Genomic DNA, 23,348 nt, shown 5'->3' with positions numbered 1-23,348 from the left:
GTAAAGAACCCATCTTCAATGCCAAGGTTGTATTGCTTGTGGCATTTCCATTTGTATTTGAACCGCAATGGATTAAGAATGGATTCGTTTGATATTTTCTGGAAAACTTATTCATTGGCTGAAATAATTAATTGTTAAAGAAGCCGGATAAATTGATGCGTTTTAATTGCTTAAGTCCTAGATGCATTTTAATGGTTTCTCCTCGGGATAAGTTTTTTCCCATAGCCGCTTTCTTTGTCTCATTATGTAACGGAGCGGAGGCCAATGACGTCACAGGCTCCGTCTTGGATGGCGTTCAAGAGCCACTCTCTGTAACGATTTTCCAGGCTGTGTTGTGATTATTCTTAGTCGTGACATTTTTGTTCATCACAAAACTTCCATTGATTTTTGCACCACTGGCCAGTGTTCCGAGAGCATTTGTAATCTTCTCCATTGTCGGATGGTATCGTGCATCTAGACAAGATTTCGACCTCAGGAGAGCGACTTTATTTACCTATCCCCTTGAATGCAGATATCTTTACTGTCGGTCAGTTTCCTTGTAAATAAGCCATCCTGTGCTATGGTTGCGTCATGGTACTTTTTCTTTGGTTTACTGGTAAGTTTTTTTTTGCATCTTTCCGCTTTGCATGCTTATCTGTAAGTGATGCAAGACGAATCTAGAGGTCACAGGATAGAGTAGTAGATGTACGTAGGGCGATAGTTGCAATGCACACTGAAGCGTGTTATTTCAGATCGTATGTTTCCCGTAGCAACGGTTTAACTACAAAAATATATACGTCACACAGCCGCATTTGGCAACATGATGGGATAAGCGGTGCATGTCGGTCCTTTAAATCGTCTGGCCAACCTGAAATTTGTACTGTAAGTGTCATAAGTTAAGTGTGTAAATGTTAATTCCATATAACATCTCGGCTAGATGTACATTTCACTTAGATTTTGCAATATAATATGCGGGAAAAAGGTAAGGGTGCCATCTAGCTATGATAACAAAGGGTAACATCTAGCTAAAAAGCAACCTGAACCATCTCTAATCTTTAAATTACATGATTATCTCTATCATATCAATTTGGTAGAAGTATTTAACTGAAAGATGTATGTCTACTGTATTGTATACATTTTAATTATTGTGAAAACCTTCAGCTGCAAAAGTTGCAAATAAGGCCTAATGCTATGTAATGGATCCAGATTAGCACTGTGAGTGATTTTTTACAATAACTGTAAAATAAAAACTAGTTGTCCAAGAAACCTGTGATTGCGTGCAGCAGGTTGCCAAGGCTCGGTGGGTTACTTTCACTTCGGTTTCTTATATTTACTCGCTGCTGTTGCACGTGCCAGCTGGCTAAACTATGACCTTAAATTGGCTCCCCCTCAGGAAACGGCCAGAATCAATACGTTCCTGTTGTGATCAAGGACGGTTTATGCATATTATAGGCTGATTTATTGCAACCTGTGTACCACCAACAGGAGCGTGTGTGAGGTTCAAATGTTGCATTTGGCAAGTAACTTCCGATGCCGTGCGGTGCAACCCTCCAAACACTAGGTCAAATGCTGGTTGCATGCACGAGTCCAGCATCCGACTGTCCGCCCTTGACAGTGTGTCCCGACTCGCGGGTCATCGTGTCGTCGCTCCCGTTTCCCGCGTGTGTCAGCTGTGACCGGGTCAGCCCGCGAAAGGCGGATGTATTTGTGGCGAACATGACTACGTTCGCCAGCGCAGGCAAGCCAGCGAGCGGTTCTGTCGAGGTGAAACCGTGTCGAACGCTCTGACCGCACTCGCCTATCCCCTAACCCTCCGTAAGTTACGGCTGCATCAGCTGAGGAGATAAGACGTTACGGCGAAGGCACGGAAGAAAACGGAAGAAAAGTAAGAAAAGCAAGCAAACGCCTTCCACCCATACAGCACCGGAGCGATACTTCAGCACTATTCCAGCACCACCCCGACACGCCAGCAGGTGCTGATTCGAAGTCTCGCGATCCACCCGCGGCATCTCAGGCTGGACGTCTGCTTCAGTCGCTGTTGTGCCGTCGATCCGATCGGATCGTTTTACCGCCCTCTCGTTTCGCGAAGGTTTCATATTGCTGTCGGTTCCCTTCTCGCGGTCCGTTGTGCTTTCCGGTTACGTGTACCAGTAGTTTGGCAGGGCAAGCCGCGTGTGCTGTTGAATCGGTTACCGTCTCTCCTCATACGTCCGTGCATACGTAAGGTGAGCCCGCTTGCCCGCGCCTATCCAAAGTTGCTGTGCGCTGTTTTGTTGATGTATTCGTTCGAAACTCAATCGAATGGTAGTTTTTTATGCTTTCGGGAGGAGAAAGTTGCTGCGAACCCCGAAAAGCGTACCCCGTGCGAGGCGGAAGGGCCCATCGACCATTTGTCATTCTGTTCGTCCGTGTGTTACGGACCGCTGTGGGCTCCACTCTCGCAGTTGTGGGGCGAGTGGAGTGGGTATTTTATGTAACCGAACGGGATACCCGAAAACTGAAACCGGATCGGATCGATACCAATCCGGGCAAGCGTCCAAATTTCTCGCACGACACCTTGAGCTTATTCGATTGGCCACCCTACGGCCTTATCACACATTACCGTGCCAATTGTGTTTATCCGAATGGCGATCATTCATTCGATGCAGGCTTATATTGCAATAAACGCCTGCGCCTATCGCGAACTAATTTCAGCTCCAGTCTCTTCCGGGGCCGCCGTTGGACGTGTTCGATTATCTTTGCCGCCCCCCCCGTCCCGCGGTGACACGCGTTCGCTGGACAAATGTTTATGACACTCGAGTGTTCTGAGTGCCTCCTCTTCAGAGGTGCTGCCACAATGCAGCCAGCGGACGATCGAACCCGACACGTTGCACCACAACCCGGACGGGGGCAGATACGGTAGAGAATGTATATTAATTACGGTGCCGTCCGCGATCCGTTGTTGGCATGGCATCGGAAGGCGCAAACGGGAAGCGTAGAGCGATAACAGGTTAAGGTGTGCCGGAAGGCAACACACTTGTATGTGTGCGTGTATCAATGAGCTGCGGACCGTTTCTTGTTTTTTGCCAACCGTCACACACAAATATTAGAAAAAAGAACAAGAATCTACCACTTTAACAAACTTTTGGTGGAGCAAACTGTCTATTCTCAAGACCCAATTGAATTAAATTGACCAAAATAATCGTCGTATGATCCTCGTTCTGAGCGACGCAAAACCTTCCTTTTCCAACAAACTCACGCCGCCCATCACCGGAGTTCCGTTCGTCGATGATTCAAATGTTGTAATCTTTATCTTCCACGCACGCCTCGTGATTTCGCGTTCCGTAGAATTGGCGTGTGGTTGTCGTTGCTAGGCGCGTATCGCCCAAAAACGTCGGTCGGTCATTCAAACAACTTGCATAGGCGGCTGGCACAAGTCGCCAGACACCAACCGAGCAGCTCGTTACGCCGCCCGATCGGTCAGGCAACAACACACACACACAACTCTTCGGGACCGGACGATGGACACTTTTGGAAGAGTTTCCCATTGTTGTGTCATTAAGGTGAAAGTGACGCGGCGCTCCCCGGCGACGTCTCGGCACATTGAAGCCTCGCGTGCTGCGACGCGCCATTCCGCCTCAAAGAAGCGACAGTGTGGTTGCGATCCGTGACGCGGGGCACTACTGTTGTTGTTGTTTGTTTCCGCCACGAGGAATATTGGATTCCTAGACGAAAGCGGGGTAATGAGGGTTCCGAGCGTCTTCCTCACCGATGACGTAACCGATGTGCGGCACACGTAAACTGGCATGTGGACTAGCCCTAGGTCGCTACGCGCCACTCAGCCCGATTCCGATTTAGTCATTTTTATCATCCCAAAAGCTTTTCCGTTTTCCGAAGGCGCTCGAAACTCGCCCGCCCGATGAAGGCTGTCTGGCACGGGGACGGGTTTTGTAATGGATTCCGATGCGGTTAGGCAACGGTGTGGTTTCGGTTACATTTCGTTCGCCTAAATACATTTGAAAATGCAATATGCGTTTGAAAGTGGTGGCCGTCTTACGGTGGAGTTGCATGTGTATCGCCGTAAGAGATGGGAAGAAGTTTGGTCCATGGTTGTATTTTTTAAGACTATTTATCGTAGCAAATGAAATCAACTCACTGTCTGTAAATACAAAAGGCGTGGGTTCGAATCCCTATCGAGACCGGACCCTTCTCTGTACGAGAGGACTGACTATCCACGTACACCTTTGGGTAAAAAAGTCTCGTAAGCCTTTAACGGGCAGACATGACCAACAAGGTCGTTACGCCAATAAGAAATGCAGAAGACCCAGTAGGAGAAAACAAGGAGAAGTGTTTAAAAGATCAACAAAACTGTACAAATCAACACATATTTTTCATACTCGAGGTACTAAGCGAGCATCTGATAAGAAAAAAGCAAAAATACTTGTACCATATCAGAGTACCAAAATGAGTACCACATGTGTTTTTAAATCTGGACGTATGCTACTTATATTTGATGAAACCAGATCTGGAAACTATTTGGAAATATACATATTCAGTTACTGCATTATGATTGAACAGTTTAGCTTTCAATCTGTATAATTATTATAGACCATTCTTTGGTGAATTTTGAATTGCAAGTTCAAAGAATTTTATGAGGAAAACGTGGTTTGTGATGAGTGAAACCAATTAAGTCACATCTATTAAACATAATTTGCAGTTGCTCAATAAATTGTACAATTGTAGTTTTAACGTCTAAAATTTAATTTTCTTTATGTCGAGCTCGATATGCGTCGTCGATGATACTCGTTGAAATATATAAATTTGATTTGTTTCAATAATTCCTAACAAATGTCAATTTTGCAACAATCCTCTTTTTCTCCATTTTAACAGTGTTCCTGACAACCTAATAATAAAAGGGCCATCCCCAAAACACCACAACCGGCAACAAGATGTCCGCCAAAGCGATACGCGAAGCCACCGGTAAAGATATCATCAACCGCCTGCTCGAGGGCGACCATGGAACGGCCAAGTGCCGGTTCGCGACCGTTACCGAAACGACACAGTGGCAGCAGTTGGTGCAGGACAATCCTTGGCTGGAGACCTCGGTAAGTGTTCAGTTTTTGCGCAATTTGATTGGGTTGGTATAACTTTAAAAAAAAAAAAAGCTTCCCAAGACCTCGCATTAGGTGCCTGGGCCGTGGACCGATCATCTAATCTTGTTTGTCCGGATACATTAGAACTTGTCTGCTTATGCAGATGATTATTCCCAGTGAGCAGCAACGGGAATATGCACGGAAACGATCGAGAATGATCTTTTGCTAGAGCTTTTTGTGATAATAAATATCATCATCATTGCCATTTTTTGTTGTTGTCCTTTCCGTGTGTCAATTATTGACCCTGTGAAGCGCGTTCTACCGCCACGAGGAGTGCAAAAAAAAAACGGTAGCTTTTTTCTCCACTATTTCGTCTGGTTCATCATCGTTTTACGTAAAACGCTCATCCGTCACAGACGTACAAAACTGCGCGTGGTGACGTAAAAAAGCACCGAATGGATTGACCGATCGCGTCGAAGTGTTTGCGTTTGCCTGCCGTGCGAGAAACCACGTAAACGTGTGTCTTAAAGATGGTGGAAGCCAGGGAGCGGCCGTATGATCATACGATCGATCGTTGATTGTTGATCGTGTATGATTTTATATGATATGACAAAGTGCAAATCTCCTTCAAAATATGTCTATTCCAGCCTCTTTGGAACACGGAAAGCCATTATTACCCCAAGCTTATTAGAGGAATAATATTCAAATCAAAATCAAATTTAAATTCTTAGTCTCGTTGATGTAAGCAATCCTATTGTAGACATTTATTTTGCATCTTTCTTTCTCACTCGCAGCCTCTCGTTGTTAAGCCGGACCAGCTGATCAAGCGCCGTGGAAAACTCGGACTGATCGCAGTGAACAAAAACCTGACCCAGGTGAAAGCATGGATCGCCGAGCGCATGGGCAAGGATCAGAAGATTGGCAATGCCAACGGAAAGCTACGAAACTTTATCATCGAACCGTTCGTGCCACACAAAGATGTAAGTAATGTTTATCAATTTGCTCAGAAACAACACGCCGCCCATTGATTACGACGCCAACGGAACACTTTAATTTACATATTATGCATTCATCATCATCATCATTATCTGCATTGCAGAACGAGGAAGCGTACGTGTGCATCTACTCACACCGGACGGCAGACACTATACTGTTTTACCACCAGGGTGGTGTCGATATTGGCGATGTCGATTCGAAGGCGCTCAAGTTGGACGTACCTGTTGGAAAAGATGTCAGTCTGGAAGACATACAAAATGTTTTGCTAACCGAAATCTCCTCCGCTAAAAAGCAGTAAGTACATTTACAACAAAGTGGTAGTGATGTGCGCACTGAGTAAGAATGTGAGAGTGAGTAAGAATCTTACTATTGGATTGATTGATTAAAATCCTCGCGGATGGATTGATTTGAATCCGGAACAGCGATTAAAATCTCAAAAGAGTGAATGAGTGAGTGAAATAGTTACTAGCCGCCACAGAAATCCAAATTTCAATCCATAACAAGCAATCGAATCCTAATCAGGGAATCGAATTTCAACCAAGGATTCGAATCTCGAACAGGGTCTCGAATCCCTTAAGAGTAAATAAACTAGAGGGAAAGTGTGTTCATGATTTTTTTACATACGATTTCCAATCCCTATTAACGGTTCGATTCCGTATTTCAGATTTCGGAAATCTCTGTGACGACTAATAACTCTTTTACTCACTCTTGAAACACGAACCGAAACTCTTTTGCTCTTTCATTTACGCTTTTTAGAATCGAATTCCTGTTATAGAATCTCTCTGAAAAGATTTACTGTTGATATCGTAGCATAGATCGTAGCTTGGTGGTTTAATGGTTTGCATTTGGTTTGGTTTACTAAATTCTTTTGTTTTTTTTTAGGAGGGTGGCCAACTTTGTGTTTAATCTGTATCGATTGTATGTGGATTTACACTTCACCTACCTGGAGATCAACCCGCTGGTCGTCACGAGCGATTCCATCTACATTCTCGATCTGGCCGCCAAGCTGGACGCGACGGCCGACTTCATTTGCCGCCCAAAGTGGGGTGAAATCGATTATCCACCACCGTTCGGGCGTGATGCATTCCCGGAGGAGGCGTACATTGCTGATCTGGACGCCAAGAGTGGTGCCTCACTGAAGTTGACCATCCTGAACCGTAATGGACGCATTTGGACGATGGTGGCGGGTGGTGGAGCTAGTGTGATCTACTCCGATACGATCTGCGATCTGGACGGAGCGAACGAGCTGGCCAACTATGGCGAGTACAGTGGCGCACCGTCCGAACAGCAGACGTACGAGTATGCGAAAACGATCCTAGGTTTGATGACCAGCAGCCCGAAGCATCCGGATGGGAAGGTGCTTATCACCGGAGGTGGTATCGCTAACTTCACCAATGTGGCCGCCACGTTCAGCGGCATCATTACGGCGCTACGCGAGTACCAGCAGAAGCTGATCGACCACAGTGTGTCTATCTTTGTACGCCGCGCTGGCCCGAACTATCAGGAGGGTTTGCGCAAGATGCGTGAGATTGGTAGCAGTCTAGGTAAGTAGCCGGAATAAGTGGACCAAACTGCTTCTCTAACCGACTTTTCGTCCTTTTGCAGGCATTCCACTATACGTGTTTGGTCCGGAAACCCACATGACGGCCATCTGCGGCATGGCTTTGGGCAAGAAACCGATCCCGAAGAGCTGCAACGTACACTTTGCCACGGCAAACTTCCTGCTGCCTGGTGGCCAGCAGGCGGCCGAATCGTCCAAGAAGTCATCCACTGGCAGCCAGGATGCCGTCAACGGTAAGCAAAATACTGCCTTGGCTTGGACTCAAAAGTGTTTCAGACACCACCCTTCCCCCAATTGCCATCTCGTGATTTTCTCGTTAGTTAACTTTTTGCTCCCTCGCTTTTCATCGGAGAATCCTCTTACACTTTCATTTCCTTTCCGGTTTGTAATGGTTTGGTTAATTTTGGCGTGCATCATTTCTGTTAGCTGTTGTTGCTCCATCTCATGCCCAATATCCTCCTGATGAACGATCCGTTTGTGAGATCCACACACAAATTGACAGTTCTTCGACCGGCGGTCATGCATCAGTTACGATGGTACAGAGCACCCCGGATGCTCCCCACGCTACCACACGTAGTCGGATGTTGGGATTTTCGAAATTATTGTTCAAAATATTGCTCCGCTCAGCGTATGAACCCACAGCCTATGGGGCAGACGAAACAAACAATGATGAAAATGACATAGGTGAGCACCATTAAAATGTCTAAGGTGCACCCGTTTTACTCGTGATTGAAGCAAATGCACTCGATGGTGATGGTGACTCGCTTTTGCCGGAGATTATTATACAGCTTTTGAATTTATACTCTTTACATGCTGGCCAAACTAATTACCAGCATCGGTGTTTGATATGTGCATTTTTAACCCATAACGTAGTATTTTGTAGCATTATGGGTAGGCTTATTCACAGCTTGGGACGATTTGAGTTGTTGGTATTTGTTCTTGCTTTGTAAAGAACGAGTGCGCCGTGCTCTTAGTCCTACAGTCGGTACAATGACATTTTCATTCATCGATAGATAATAGAAAAGAACTATACTAAACTTTTCGTGGACATTGTCAGATTGTTGCGAAAAGCTGTGTTCCGAGCCTGTTACTAGGGACCTCTGCAGCGAGTATAGGGATGTATAATAATGTTAAACAAAGAAATGCATTATTTCTTAGGCATTTAGATTGTTTACATTGCTAGCTTAGCTTGTTTCCTGTTCTGTTATTGTTCGTTACAATGTAATAAAAATTTAGTATTATGTTCTACAGGGTGCTTGACGAATTTTTGCAATAAATTTGAACAAATTGCTTGCTCATTTTTGCGTGACAATATACAGAAAAATGTGTCTGCACTGGAAAGGTTATTGTGTTAGTTATCAGAAAAAAATACACCGGAATTACTAAACGTAGCGATAGCGTACTAAAATAGCCACTGTCATTTTATTGTGCTCCGGAGCAAGTATTTTATTGAGTCGCTAAAAGGGGTTTTCAATGGATAGAGCAAGCTTATTCATGTTGAGTGTAACTTTACGTTACACAATAAACCTTTTCAGTGCTGTTAAATTTATCTGAATATCGGTAATTGCTTATATGACAAATAATTCGTTTAAATTTAACACAAAATTTTGGTACGCACCGTCTACAAGTTTAGTCATATTTAAATTTGTTTTATATAAGAATACTGTAAGGTAAAACCAACTCAAATCTCTACCGCCGAGTCTAGCATCTTCTGAAAAAACATTTTTAGATAGATTTTTTCATAATTTCTTTTCATTGAACGATGTTTTATCAACCATGCTCCAAATATGTTTCATAATGATTGGACATCTTTTCCAAATACGTTCAGCATTTGACTAGAAAACCCATGCTATTTTTTCACAATTCTATTGCATTTCATAAACCTACTATCGATTTACTGAAACAACGACACATTACATTCTGCCATACTTTATTCCTTGTTTTTTTCTTTTCATTTTCTTCCTGCACGCCTTCATGTGTTTCGTGTGTGCGTGTGTGTGTGTATCTGTTAAATGATTTGCATTCTCCTTGCTTGCATTTGATCGCCATCCCAACAACAACACACCACAAACACCACACAACCACCACCACCACCACCATGCCCGTTTCCGCTCACTGTTTCATGTCCATCCCATGGGGTCCACGGTTCCGGGACATCCGTGCCACACACTACGTGCGCGCCCCTTTCTTACTGCGCATCCTTCATCATGTAGCAGCTAGTGGTAGTGGTGGCGTTAGTAAGAAACTTACCTCACCCGTCGCTACTTCCCCGGTAGGCGGAGCTGGTGGAGCGGTGCGCTTCTCGCAGACCGGCATGGGATCGGAAGAGTATCGTCAGATGTTTACCAACCGGACGAAGGCACTCGTTTGGGGCATGCAGACCCGTGCCGTGCAATCGATGCTGGATTTCGACTTTATCTGTCGGTAAGTGAAGAGCGTCGTGTTGCGCCAGGGTATGTGTGTGGTAGTAACCGTGTTGTTGTGTTTTTTTGTTTGCTTACACAGCCGAGACGAGCCGTCGGTGGTGGCCATGGTGTACCCGTTCACCGGCTACCATAAGCAGAAGTTCTACTGGGGCCACAAGGAAGTGCTGATCCCGGTGTACTCGAAGATGTCGGAAGCCATCAACAAGCACAAGGAGGCGGACGTGCTGGTGAACTTTGCCTCGCTGCGATCGGCCTACGATAGCTCGATGGAGGTGCTGGACTACCCGCAGATCCGCACGATTGCGATCATCGCCGAGGGAATCCCGGAGAATCTGACGCGCAAACTGAACATGGCCGCCAAGGAGCGCAAGGTGTCGATCATCGGACCGGCGACGGTCGGTGGGGTGAAGCCGGGCTGCTTCAAGATCGGAAACACGGGCGGCATGCTCGACAACATCATACATTCCAAGCTGTACCGGGCGGGCAGCGTGGCGTACGTGTCGCGCTCGGGTGGCATGTCGAACGAGTTGAACAACATCGTCTCGCTGACGACGGACGGCGTGTACGAGGGCGTGGCTATCGGTGGTGACCGCTACCCGGGCACCACGTTCATGGATCACATTCTGCGCTATCAGGCCGATCCGGCCGCCAAGATGATTGTGCTGCTGGGTGAGGTCGGTGGTGTCGAGGAGTACGAAGTGTGCGAAGCATTGAAGGATGGCCGTATCACGAAGCCACTGATTGCCTGGTGCATCGGCACTTGCGCCGGCATGTTCACGTCCGAGGTGCAGTTCGGCCACGCCGGTTCTTGCGCCAACTCGGACCGCGAGACGGCATCCGCCAAGAACGCGAGCCTGGCCGAGGCGGGCGCACACGTGCCGGACTCGTTCGATACGCTCGGCGATCTGATTGGCTCCGTGTACGAGAACATGGTCAAGGAGGGCCACATTGTGCCGGCGGAAGAGGTTCCGGCACCGACCGTACCGATGGACTACTCGTGGGCTCGCGAGCTGGGCCTGATTCGCAAGCCGGCCTCCTTCATGACGTCGATCTGCGACGAGCGAGGCCAGGAGCTGCTGTACGCTGGCATGCCGATCAGCGACGTGCTGCAGAAGAACGTCGGCATCGGGGGTGTCGTGTCGCTGCTCTGGTTCCAGCGCTGCCTGCCACCGTACGTTTGCAAGTTCTTCGAGATGTGTCTGATGGTCACGGCCGACCACGGACCGGCCGTATCCGGCGCGCACAATACCATCGTGTGCGCCCGTGCCGGAAAGGATCTGGTGTCGTCGGTGGTGAGCGGTCTGCTCACGATTGGTGACCGGTTCGGCGGTGCACTCGACGGTGCGGCGAAGCAGTTTTCCGAAGCGTACGACTCCAATCTTCACCCGATGGAGTTCGTCAACTCCATGCGCAAGAAGGTCAGTCTACGGGTTGTATTTTCAATGGATTCTTTTTCTGCTTTATAGTTGATTTAGATATACAACTTCTCCTATAGAAAAATTACAAATCTATTATGAAAAATGTATAACAAGGTTGCAAAAAATATGTTTTGGGATAAGGTAGAACAATCAAGTGGGCATTTCATAGTTTTGTTGAATTTATCGACGATTGTGATTGTTTTTAACCAAAACTAATTTTAGAACATAAAAAAAGTCGATTTTTCCATTGGACATCTTCTCAGTGTAGTGTAAAAATGCAATGTAGGCAGTCAAGTGACTTAACGCGATATTTGAAAAAACTATGTCCTATACAGCATATTATTGCTCGTGAGTATTGATTTTAGCGCTTTCTTTTCATCCGATTGATATGTATCATAGCTTTTTGAGCCTTGCAATTTACTTTTAAACGACCGAAACTACTTACTCAAAAACGAGCAAAGTGGAGAGCTGAAGTTTTCAGGACTTATTGTTTACAAATTGATTGTTATGTAGTTCCCAGATACATTTTTAGGCTTTTCAATGCATTATCAATCTGACTATCTGAGTATCATTTAACTTTGTTATCATTAACATACCCACACTTCAATTTTTCCCTAAATGCTCGCCTTCTGTCATACCGTAAAACTTCATATTTTTAATGAACGTGATGTACAAAAATAATAATTCCTTAATCAAAATTATTTTGATCTTTGGAAAGAGATGTTAACATATTGTTTCCGTTTTCCAATTTTTTCTATTGCTCCATTGCTACTCCAGGGACAACTGATCATGGGCATCGGTCATCGAGTGAAATCCATCAACAATCCGGATGTGCGGGTGAAAATAATCAAGGAGTTTGTTATGCAAAACTTCCCGGCCTATCCGCTGCTGGAGTACGCGCTGGAGGTTGAGAAGATCACCACCAGCAAGAAACCGAACCTCATCCTGAACGTCGATGGTGTCATTGCGACCTGCTTCGTAGATATGCTACGGAACTGTGGCTCATTCACGAGGTACGTACCAGATCCATTTCGCTACAAATGGAGTTTAAGAATAGTAATAATCCCCGAATAAACCTGAATTGTGTTGGTTTGAATGTTTTACAGTGATGAAGCCCAGGAATACATCAACATCGGTGCAATCAACTCACTGTTTGTGCTTGGTCGCAGCATTGGCTTCATCGGCCACTACATGGACCAGAAGCGGCTCAAGCAGGGTCTCTACCGTCACCCGTGGGATGACATCTCGTACGTACTACCTGAGCAGTACAACTAAACAGTCCTGCCACTCACCGCCACTCTGCAACGGAGGGGCGAACCGGGCGGAGTGGACGACAACACGTATATGCACAACCGCGCGACCCAGCAAAGCAATCGTTTGATGAGCGTTAGGGTGAGAGTAGAATTAGGAGAAATTGTGACGGCAAAAAAGAAGAATATTTGGCCGTAAGGAACCGGTGCCCCCGGATTCTGCTGATTCAAAGGACGGTCCGTCAGCAAAGCGACGAACAACGCCGTAGTGATTGCGCGAAGGGGATAGCAAAACACTAACGTAACGTGAGAAGGCACACGTTTGGGACGACTACTATTTTCTTTCCATATTTCCCTTTCCCCTATTATATTGGTAACTAATCATACATGAATCTCCTTCTCTACCATCGGCGAAAAAAAGAAGAGCTTTCATTCTCGCAGATCCAATGTGTCGTTGGTTTCCGATGTATGTACACTTGTTGATGTATAAATTTTAACAATTCAACAACAATGCATTTAAAGAAGGTTCTGTGTAGCTCAATGGCTCAATGTTATTGTGTGCAGAATGCTGCTGATCAATGATCGCGATTCAATTTTTCCTCTATCTTTCGCTTTGTGATGAAAATGAACAATAAGGAAACCTAAATTCCTTCCGGCAACGAGCAAGAGAACAGTAAATTATAGAAAAGAAAAGGAAAGAGTTTGGAATGAAAACAAAAAAACACAAACATACATACGCAAACACTCGACGCAGCGTCGATATACATTGCGATCACATTTAGATCATACAAAACTTTGTGTAGCGTTACGATAAGAGAGAAAAACAAAACCCTAGGTGACAGTGTGGAGTGGGAAAAATTCATCAGACATTTAATTTATTTAATACCCTCTTCTATACACGTTTCGACTTCTATTTTCAATCGAACGAGACCGCGTTTTGTGGCGAGCGAACGAGCAGCATGGGATGGATCATGTTTACCGGGAGCATATTAGCATTATGACTTATACGAACGAAACATCTGAAAGCGTGCGAGACGACGAGGAAAACGGTGACGCTATATTCCATGAATATCAGAAAATATCGCTTCAAGGGCGGTTTCACTTGATCAAACGCGGAGCATTATACGTACCTATGTGTAGGCAAAAATTGAAGGACGGTGTGCACCTTATCATTTCTGATTCAGTTTATTTTAATTTGAAATTCCTTTTTTATTCAAAGTTTCATTGCGGTTTTTGTTGCTATAACTATAAGTTTATGTGGATATGTTTCTTCTATGTTACTTGAATGGAAAGGAGAGATACAGCATTTGTAGAGCGAAAGTATGACTATGGTGTTTTATTATTTTTCCATTATGCATCCTTCATATCGTGTGATTTTTGTTGTCTTCCGTTGTACTGTTTGCGAGTTTTGATATTAGTACACACTTCCTCATATTTTAATTTATGTTATTTCGTGAAGTATGCAGGATTATAAAACAACTGATAGTTTGAATGAACTAATCGCACCGAAAATATACTAACGATGAAACTGTGTGTCTGTGTGTTTGCTCTCGAACCCGGAGGGCTCTGCTAGCTAAACACTGCACTTGTAACTGAAGCCCGTAATTGTTGGTAGTGTCGATGGCAGTATGATAACAAGCAAGCCATCATTACTAATGGACCGCACTGCACTCGTAGCTGGCACTGATAAAACTAATCGCTGTTTTCGAAGAAGTGTACTCTCGGTACTGAAAGTCTGAATCTTGTACCTTGACCGACCCCGGTGGTGGTGGCTCATGGCGTCCACCGGTAATTGTTGTTGTTATTGTACTATTGTTTGGTCTTTGAGCAAGATAGGTATGACAAGAGCAATGCGCTGCAGCATCTGCAACTACGCCGGCGCAACCTTTTAGCTACAGAGCTAAAGGATATTTGTATGAGAACGGTGGAAAAGCAAAACAAAAGGTATTCTTGGGCACTGAAACAAAAACAAACGCACTGCACTGCACTGTTCATTCTGCGCAAAGCTTATGCGCTCTGGCGGAATATGCACCAATATTTCAGCTTGACTGATAGCGGATGGTAGAAATAAAAAAAAAACTATTAAAAAAACATTTTTTTCTATCATATTGCGTTTGAAGTAGTAAAGTAGATTGAAGCATCCAAATGGAAATGGAAATGAGCATGCAGCAGAAAGAACATATGTGTCAACATAGCAGAATCTCTCGTCCATCGCATCCCCCATAGCGTAAAACCCATTGACTTAATAGCCAGCAGGTAACACAGTAAAATTTCATGGTTACGGTTAAGTAATGTAGTTACATTATTAAATCCGAAATAATTGGTTAGTATTCCATGCTTGCACTTGCAACGGCTCAACCTGTTCAAATTGTTTAAAGCGACATCTATAAGTCAATCAACGTACTAGAAGTAACGTTGCTAACGGGCAATCCATTTTCAGTGCCCCATGCTCAACATAAGCATTATTTTCGTCGAATTATTATGTTATACAGAAAATGAGTCGAGCATACGTACACATATGAATAATTATATAAATGTTGACTAATTTTTTGGGGTTGTTTATGAGACCAGATAAATAATCATTAATGTAAAGAGTTGAGTAGTTATTCCTGGAACTTTGACTATACAACTTTTTTGTAGAATTTCAATTATGACGAAAGTTTTTAGTGTTGGAATCAAGACCGTCTGCGCATTTCCTATGAGGCTTGCTAGGCTTTTCCCCTTTGTGTGTAGTGAATAGAGAGTCCTCTCGCACTCGGGCCAGTCTCGTTTGGCCGCCTAGCGCTTCTGTTCGAATTTTCTTAAAACTTTGAATTAACTGAGCTAAATGTGTTGTCTGAATCTCATTTACATTCTCCCTTCATTTATTCATTTATCCCTTTAAAAACTAGAAAATATATTACAATCGTTGCTCTCGATGCTTTGATGCATACTTGTGATTGTCACACATTTTTTATTTTCAGTTTGCTTGCTGGCTTTACGTGTTTCTTCAAACACATGAAAAGCCAATATTGTTCAACAAATAAAGCATATCTACAACTGGCAACAGTAATTATCTTCGTTGTAGAGCAGTATTTCTGTATGTCATCACCGCGGTCAAGCAGCAACAGGAAAGTGATCGAAAAGTGTAACTTCGATTTATCGCACGGCAATAAAAATTCTTATGCTTGATAATCCCGTTTGAGAGATGGTGGATGCCCTCGAAACGGGATGTTTCAATAATTACCGTTTTTGTGATGATTGGTCTTTTGCCTGTAATTTTCTGGACATCGATTTATTTAACGATGAGCACGTATAAATTGATTTGATTGCCTGGTGTTTCCTGATCCTTTTTTTAAAGGATCCAATGGTGAACCTTTTTGAAACAGTTTAATCTTTCAGTTTATCAAAAAACAAGGAATCCGGTCTCTTCTGTTTGGAAAGTAGGACGGAGATAGTATTGCACGTGCAGTAGTCACATGTGGATGAAAATATGAAGACATTGTTCGGAAAAATCTAAGAATGGTACCTACTTTTCTTAAATTATAGCTTTGCTACATGCTTGCCGTAGGTGTGGGTCGGTCATCTGACACTGCACCATGGTGCAACGGAAGGCTGCGGCATGTTTCGACATATGCACAAGACTTTTCCGTTTTCGTTTCACCATTGACGCGGAGGAGAAATTTTGTGAGCAAAGATCGTCAATCGATGCTTTTTCCTCTGCCGATCCGGTCGGCCAACCCCTACGGAACGCGAGAAGGGAAGACAGTGCACTTACGAATTACTTTTCCATATTCCGCCTGCGCCTTGTAAAAGCGCTTTCATGTTCGCACCGGTAGGAGGGCCGATTTCGCTCGGAGTGTCGGCCAATTCGAGGCGGTTTCCAGTTCACCGTGCGCGGCAGGATAGCGAAAACATTAAACGTGCATTTCCCGACGTGTCCAGCCGACGGGACTTCTTGTGGCGGACGATGGGGAAGGGTGGGACGGTGTCTACCGGGAAGGAGCAAGGGATCGTTTTGTGACCAATGACCCCCGACAAACCTGAAATGGGTTGCGGGCTAGTGACTCGTTATGTCGAGCAAGCGATGTGGTGAAAAGCCTACCTTTTGGGAAATTTGGGATAGGCTTGCTACCAAAGTGACCCCTCGGGATTGACATTGACTTACTTTTGGCCATGCTGCGCTTGGCATTGGCATACATTCTGCCGTGCCGAACACGGAGGAAATGTTTTGGTTGACGATCGCCACACAAAGAACATCGAGTGGTCGAAGGAAGGAAGGAACGAATGTTTGTCCAACGTCTTCTTCTTGGCGTAACGACCTTGTTTGGTCATGCCTGCCCTGTAAAGGGCTTACGAGACTTTTTACCCTATGTGTACGTGGATAGTCAGTCCTCTCGTACAGGGGAGGGTCCGGTCTCGGTTGGGATTCGAACCCACGCCGTCGAGGTGGTGAGCCCCGGCGCTCATGGGCCGATTTTCTAACCGGCGCAACCGCTCGGCTGTCGCGGACCCCTACGTCCAACGTATTCTCCGTTGTTTGTAGAAATCCAACAAAGGATAAGGCAATTAAGCTTTTACTATTGTCTATTTAGTGATTTTTACATTTTTTACCATTACGACGAGTTGATCGTTAGTGTAATGATTCCTATTTTAAAGTTACAATATTTACAACATTTTTTACAGATTTGTTTCTCATATAACAAGTGTAACCAGGCCATACGAAGATGAACGTTGAGTTGATTTTTAATTGAACTTGGTTCTCACTTCAAGAGCTTTTCTATGTACGGCAAGCATTTTAAAGTTTTTTCATATTGTTTTTATTTTGTTTCAGCTATTAAGTAAGTGACCTAACACAGTTCTTGAATATTGGCAGGAATTAGACGTTATCGAACATTTGCAATCTGGTTGTTATCACAATATTACAACTAATTTTGGTTAAACATTACTTATGTTTATGTCTTGCTATCAAACTATCAACACACTTATAATCTATTGATGTAAGTTAAACAAATAAGCCATAAAATTAAAAAGTAATAGGCACTACTGTGCAATCAGTACCAAAAAGTTAAGAACGCAGATTTTCTTGACATCTTTCCCATTTTGCTGCCGGTTTCGGCCATTCCTAATGCAGATTCAATAATGGCGAGGTAAATATTTCAAACATTACCGAGCTGCATAATTGATTTCATCTTGCCGAAAATCCTTTCATGTTTCGGCCTTTGCTGCTTCACAATAATTCAACAGGTTGAAGCCCATAGCCGCCTCAACTTCCTCGCCTCCGTTGGGGTTTGGGAAATAACGCTTCAATAGTGCAGGCGATTGTCGGAAGAATGATGCAAAGCTGGAATTCAAGATTGGTGACGCCTTTGTTCAGATCCAATGCAGTTTTTGTGTGAGGATATAAATAAGTAAATATTTAATATTTACAAAATTGCTTCAAATTACCCAAGGTTTTGTCAAATTTTAATGCCTCAGCTGATCAACTTCGATCAACAAACACTATTTAAATTAAATTTGTTAAACTATTCATCTCCAGATGGTTTGACTCATTAGTTTCGTTTTCGGTTTGTCCCTACATACCTGTTGCTTTACCGGCGAAATCTTAAATCCATGCCGAAAGCATCCATGTTCCCCTTCCTCTGAGGAAAATTATCCATTGCAGGCAATGTGCGTGACGATGGAAATTGCTTGACGCGTTGAGCACGGAGGTAGGCAATGGCACGGGGCGGGTGAGGGGAGGCGTTTGTCGCCGACTCAGTCTATAAAAGCGCCCGAGTGGCTCGAGCTGGCGGTTAGATTGGTTCACAGGACGATCGAGTGCGGAGTTGCATCAGGGTTGTCGCTCGGGCGCGCGCACTTTCGCGTTTCGTAAGGAGTTTTCGAAAAAGGGTGGAAAAACGACCAACAAACGACGCCAGGATACGATTGCTACAAGAGTTGGTGCAGATTCCCGGCCGGTGATAGTGAGGTGTTAGATCGCTGCGTGCCACGAAATGATGGATCGGGTGAACCGGTGTGAATAATTGATCCGGCGACCGTTGGACACCGAAGGGTTCGCCAGGCTTTTGGCACACGAGTTGTTGCCGTGATTGTGAAAAATTGTTCTCCCGCCAGTCAGCCGCGGACCACGTGACGAGGCCATTTTCCTGGTGTAGTGTGAAGTGTGCTCGTCCTACTGCTACAGTGCATTTTCCCGCGTTCCGTTAATCAGGTGAAGCGCCACCATGCGAGGCGTTGTGCTGCAGATGACCCTTTGCCTGGTGCTGCTCGAAATGCCCAACGTTTGGGGCAAGCTGGCGAGCTATAAAGGCATTGTGCCGCCGGTCAAACTGAGCCGGTCGGATGAGATGGCAAAGTACGCGGTGGTCAACTATGACGACTATCCGGTAAGACGTCCCTCGGAACAACACGCGCATTCTGATCTATTAAAGGTTGTAGTTGTAAAAAGAAAATTAAGTTGTTTAGCTCAAAATGAATAAAATGTTTGTTTGGTATAAATTTTGGTGAAAACAATTTCTTTTAAAACGTTCTTCTTCCATTTAAAACCCACCAGTGTTTAAAGCACCGGAAATAGGTTACAATAAAATCGATCCCGATGTGTCGAGCCAGTTTTTCAATGTGAATTACACGAAAGCATATTTATAGTCAACCTCAAGTGGCCAAGATTTATGACTAGTCTGCCTCCACTTGTGCTTTGAAGGTTTGCAACGTTCATATGATCGTGATGCGTGTAATTGTTTGGAAAGGTGGTGAAAATATTTGTGGGTTTTGAGTGCTAACAGTACGTGTATTTGCAGAAACATAAGTTTTAAAAGGCTATTACATTGTAACGGGAAGGTTGGCAATTGAAGCCATTAGGAAAATAAACAGGAAAGAATGTTTGTTTTGTTCTTCGATTTGCAGATAATTACTTTGCTTTCTATGATCTGCAAAGGATAAACATAGACTTTGTAGATAATTTCCGTCGTATCAGAGATAAAAATCAAATTCATAATGACGATTTTCTTGGATAAATAGATAATGAAACTGTACTTTCGATAGCTATTTCAATTTTTAAAAACAAAAACTTGCTTCAAACGAATCATTAAATTTTGCAAAGAATGGTGTATTTTTATATAAATACTTGAGATTTGCACTTCAAACTGTCATTTTACATGGAAGTGTGGAATATTGTTTTAATGTTCCATCCTTACCTTGGAATTTAAATAATGAATTATAGCCGAAACAAATTGCTTTAAGACAGCACAAAACCAAACTATATCGCTCAACTTTGTTTGTACATAAAGTAAATTCCTGTCTATGCTGCATAGATCTATTTTTATTCATGGTAACCGATTTGTTTGATTCCATGCGTATCAGTTTGACTAAAAGGGCGCACGTTCAGATGGGATAATTAGTTTTCTAATAATATCGTAGCAGATCTTGTCAAATTATAATCCTTTGAATAATACTATTTCGACTTGCCTTTCGCGTTGAAGGTCGTCTAGCTGGAAGGAAGTCTGGAAGGCAAAACTTTTTATTTGTCTTTGGGACATTTGCTTTATTACAAGATTATCATTACATCGACCCACGAATTTCCATAATAAGCAAGTGAGCATGCAAAAAATCAACATTAAAAATCACACGATAAATTGCTGTCTGTTTTAGCCTCTGTTCTAATCAGATCACATGTTTTATATCCTAAAGAACTGTATGTATCAGCAAACTACAACTCAACTCAAACAGCTTGTTATAATTATGAGGTTTCTGTAAGTTTTCAGAACATGCATCGGAAGGAAAAAAAATATTGTAAATTAGTTCTACTTGAAATTGATAAGGAGGATACTTGAAAACTCAAAGTTGTAATAATGAAAATATAAATATATTAACACCCTACTAAATTATTTTCTTACAGATTTAAAACTGAAAAACGTTTGGTTTTTGGTTCTAAACTTCAAATTCACTTACATGCAAATTTAATGAAGTTGTATTGCATTTTTTAAATCTCATAAAACTAGCATGCAGATCTTTTAATACGTCTCTCTGGTCAGTGTTTCCTCTCTTTCATATCACTTGGTTTATCTGAAATTTGAAAAGGATGACTGAATTATTTCATATTAAATTTATTGATCGTAATAAAAACCAAACATAAATTGACCGATTTATTATATTTCTTGAATATTTTATATCATAATGAAATGCTTCCAACTAGTTACAACATTATTGTACATGCTTTTGATTAATATTGAACTGGCACAAGAGAACATTACAAAATGAATTTGTCATTCTTAGTTAGTTACATGAAGGAATTTAATGTTAGATTTTAACTACGGTTGCATCTCCAATTCAAGTCCGCATAAGCTCTGATGCAAATCTAATGACCCACCGGTCCTGACCTTAGTCGTGCACCGGAACTACAGCCCAATTAAACTGCAGCTCAAACTATCGTTTGCAGATGGTCGTGCCGAAGCGGGCGGCGATGCTGCTGGACCGGCTGATGGTGGCGTTGCACCACGCGCTGGAGAAGGGCGACGGTGACGACGGAGGCAGCCGGCCAATCAACAAGGTGTACCGGGACGGGCGCTACAGCGGCAAGCCGACGGTGGCCAAAAGCCTGCCACCGCCCCCACCACCTCCGCCGAGCAAAACGGAGCAACTGATGAAAACCTATTACGCGGGTAAATTGATCGAAAACCGATCGGCTCGCGTGGAAAATGGCGGTCCGCGTGGGCCAACTTTTCCACCACCTGAAGCTGGCCGGCTGATGATCCCGTTTTTCTTGCCGTTGGTTTTTCTTTTCTCTGTCATCGCTAGAGGCGGATGCGGACGCGGATGCGGAAGACCGCGTGACCAACTCCATACCGGACGAGATCGACGACATCGAGGCCCGGAAGGAGCTGCTAGATGAAATGGTAAGCTCGAACCGCGGAGTGGTTCCTGACCGTGCCGTCGCCGTCATTCGCTTTCCTTTCTCCGCCCAGATGGACATTCAGACGAGGGGCACCGAGGACAAGACGAAGAAGGGCCGGTACTGGAAGTGCTATTTCAATGCGGTCAGCTGTTTCTAGGAACCGGCGGTTTCCAGTTGAGCCTCACAATCAATCGTGACCACGGCGGAGGCGTCGCGGCGCGGTCCACAATTTGGATGTAATCTTCAGTGGAAGGGATCTTCACGCAAGGTTTCTTCCGGCATCCGGGCGATGGCAGCGACGAGGGAAGGGTACGGCAAGCAATAGGGCGGAACATTATGGCAGGAACGATTCTTTCCGGATAGTTGCTGTTAGCACAATTCTAGCAGGCAATGGGCAGGAGCAGAAATGTGGCGAGATTGTGTTTCAGGAGAAGAAGAACCGGCGAGAGGTAACAATGTAATTTCAATCACGACGGGCTGTAGGTGCAGTGTAATTGTATTATTAAAATATTGGTACTGATCATATTACTACAATTCAATAAAATAGAAACAGATTAACGCTATGGTGGTTATTCTTTTCGAAACCAATCATGGTGTGATGACAATACGTGTGGTTCATCTTTTAATTAAAACTTTTTCTCCCATCAATCTATGCAAAATATTAAACTATACATTAGCACACGATTTGCAATTCCTTTGGTCGTGCTATTCTAATGAGATTTTTATATTTTACGTTGTTGGTTAAGTGTTTATTTTTAAAATTGGTTTTATACAAAGAACGAAATTCTTATCAACGCTCTCCAATTTTTTTAAATTTTTAACTGGTTGTTGGTCAAAGAAGTTCTATTTTATTTTTCATAGACTATTTGCCTTTTGAACACAATTATTTAAGATTTTCACCTGGTTTCCAGTGATCAATTTATAATCAAAAGATTACTGTTTTTGTTGGATGAAATTCCTATAAACGTAAAATCATTTTGTTAAAAATATACAACAACTGCTTAGCTTGTTTGATATTTTTTGTGAACTAGGAATTTCGCGCATTGTTATAGGAATTTCTCGCACAAGTTATCTAACATAACTAGGGCAATATTTATTTTATAATAACTTTTTGTTAGGGGAAATTGCTGAGTTGAACTATTAAGTGTTAAATCGTAGGCATAATGATCCAGTTGCAGTGGGATTTGATTTAATTTTTTTGAATTTTCTAGAAGTTCTGTATGCGAAAATGTATTTTTACAACACTGAAAGTATGTTTTGTTTGATGAAAATAGGTTTACATTAAAAGAAAATAAATTCACGAAAAAACATTCTGTACGACACAAAGATGCGCAAGGTTCCAAACACTTTTAGAAGTCAAAGTAACTGATTACAGAAACTTGCGTTGAGGAAATATACTCTTTTCCTTCTAGCGCAACATACAAAACTTCGCAAGTTAAAAAATGTGATCATTTGAGAATCGACCTTTTCTTCAATGTTATTTATTTTTTTTACACAGCAATGATATGATATGTTTAAGAAAAAAGAAGATGATATGCAGAAGAATATCACCGGTTCAGACGAGAAGAGAAACGAGTTTTCAAGCGAAAGAAGCAATTGTGGGAGGACGCCAAAATGCGAAAACTCGAGGAAACCAAAGTGCGTTACGGACCCACAAGACAGTTTTACCAAGCGATAGCAGGCCACCGAAGCACCTTTACTCCGAAGGTGACCTGCTGTCGCAGCAAGGATGGAGATCTGGTCAGCAACCAGCCAGAGGTCCTCTCGCGGTGGG

At 43.5% G+C, this 23,348-nt stretch overlaps 2 protein-coding genes across 5 annotated transcripts; both read left to right on the top strand.

The window, feature by feature from the left end:
• The first annotated feature begins 4,877 nt into the window (after positions 1–4,877).
• LOC131282157 (ATP-citrate synthase) lies at positions 4,878–13,387 on the top strand. 4 transcript variants are annotated; one of them, XM_058311562.1, is made up of 9 exons: positions 4,878–5,063; positions 5,846–6,031; positions 6,151–6,341; positions 6,930–7,591; positions 7,653–7,841; positions 9,891–10,032; positions 10,114–11,452; positions 12,230–12,465; positions 12,559–13,387. In XM_058311562.1, exons 1-9 carry the CDS (start codon positions 4,908–4,910, stop codon positions 12,725–12,727), a joined length of 3,270 nt encoding a protein of 1,089 aa, XP_058167545.1. In that variant the 5' UTR covers positions 4,878–4,907; the 3' UTR covers positions 12,728–13,387. The 4 variants fall into 4 exon arrangements, with proteins under 4 accessions (XP_058167545.1, XP_058167544.1, XP_058167543.1 ...); XM_058311561.1 differs by having other exon boundaries at positions 9,885–10,032; XM_058311560.1 differs by having other exon boundaries at positions 9,825–10,032.
• Positions 13,388–18,908: 5,521 nt separating this feature from the next.
• On the top strand, positions 18,909–21,731 carry LOC131281338 (uncharacterized). The gene is made up of 4 exons (XM_058310664.1): positions 18,909–19,070; positions 21,119–21,341; positions 21,478–21,575; positions 21,645–21,731. The coding sequence occupies exons 1-4, from the start codon at positions 18,909–18,911 to the stop codon at positions 21,729–21,731; spliced, it is 570 nt and encodes a 189-aa protein (XP_058166647.1).
• The last annotated feature ends 1,617 nt before the right edge of the window (positions 21,732–23,348 follow it).

The sequence above is a fragment of the Anopheles ziemanni genome, chromosome 2 (genome assembly GCF_943734765.1).
Source record: "Anopheles ziemanni chromosome 2, idAnoZiCoDA_A2_x.2, whole genome shotgun sequence".
NCBI classification, from domain to species: Eukaryota; Metazoa; Arthropoda; class Insecta; order Diptera; family Culicidae; genus Anopheles; species Anopheles ziemanni.
The sequence above is the reverse complement of the archived record's forward strand: the minus strand, read 5'-3'. Positions and strand labels throughout refer to the sequence as shown.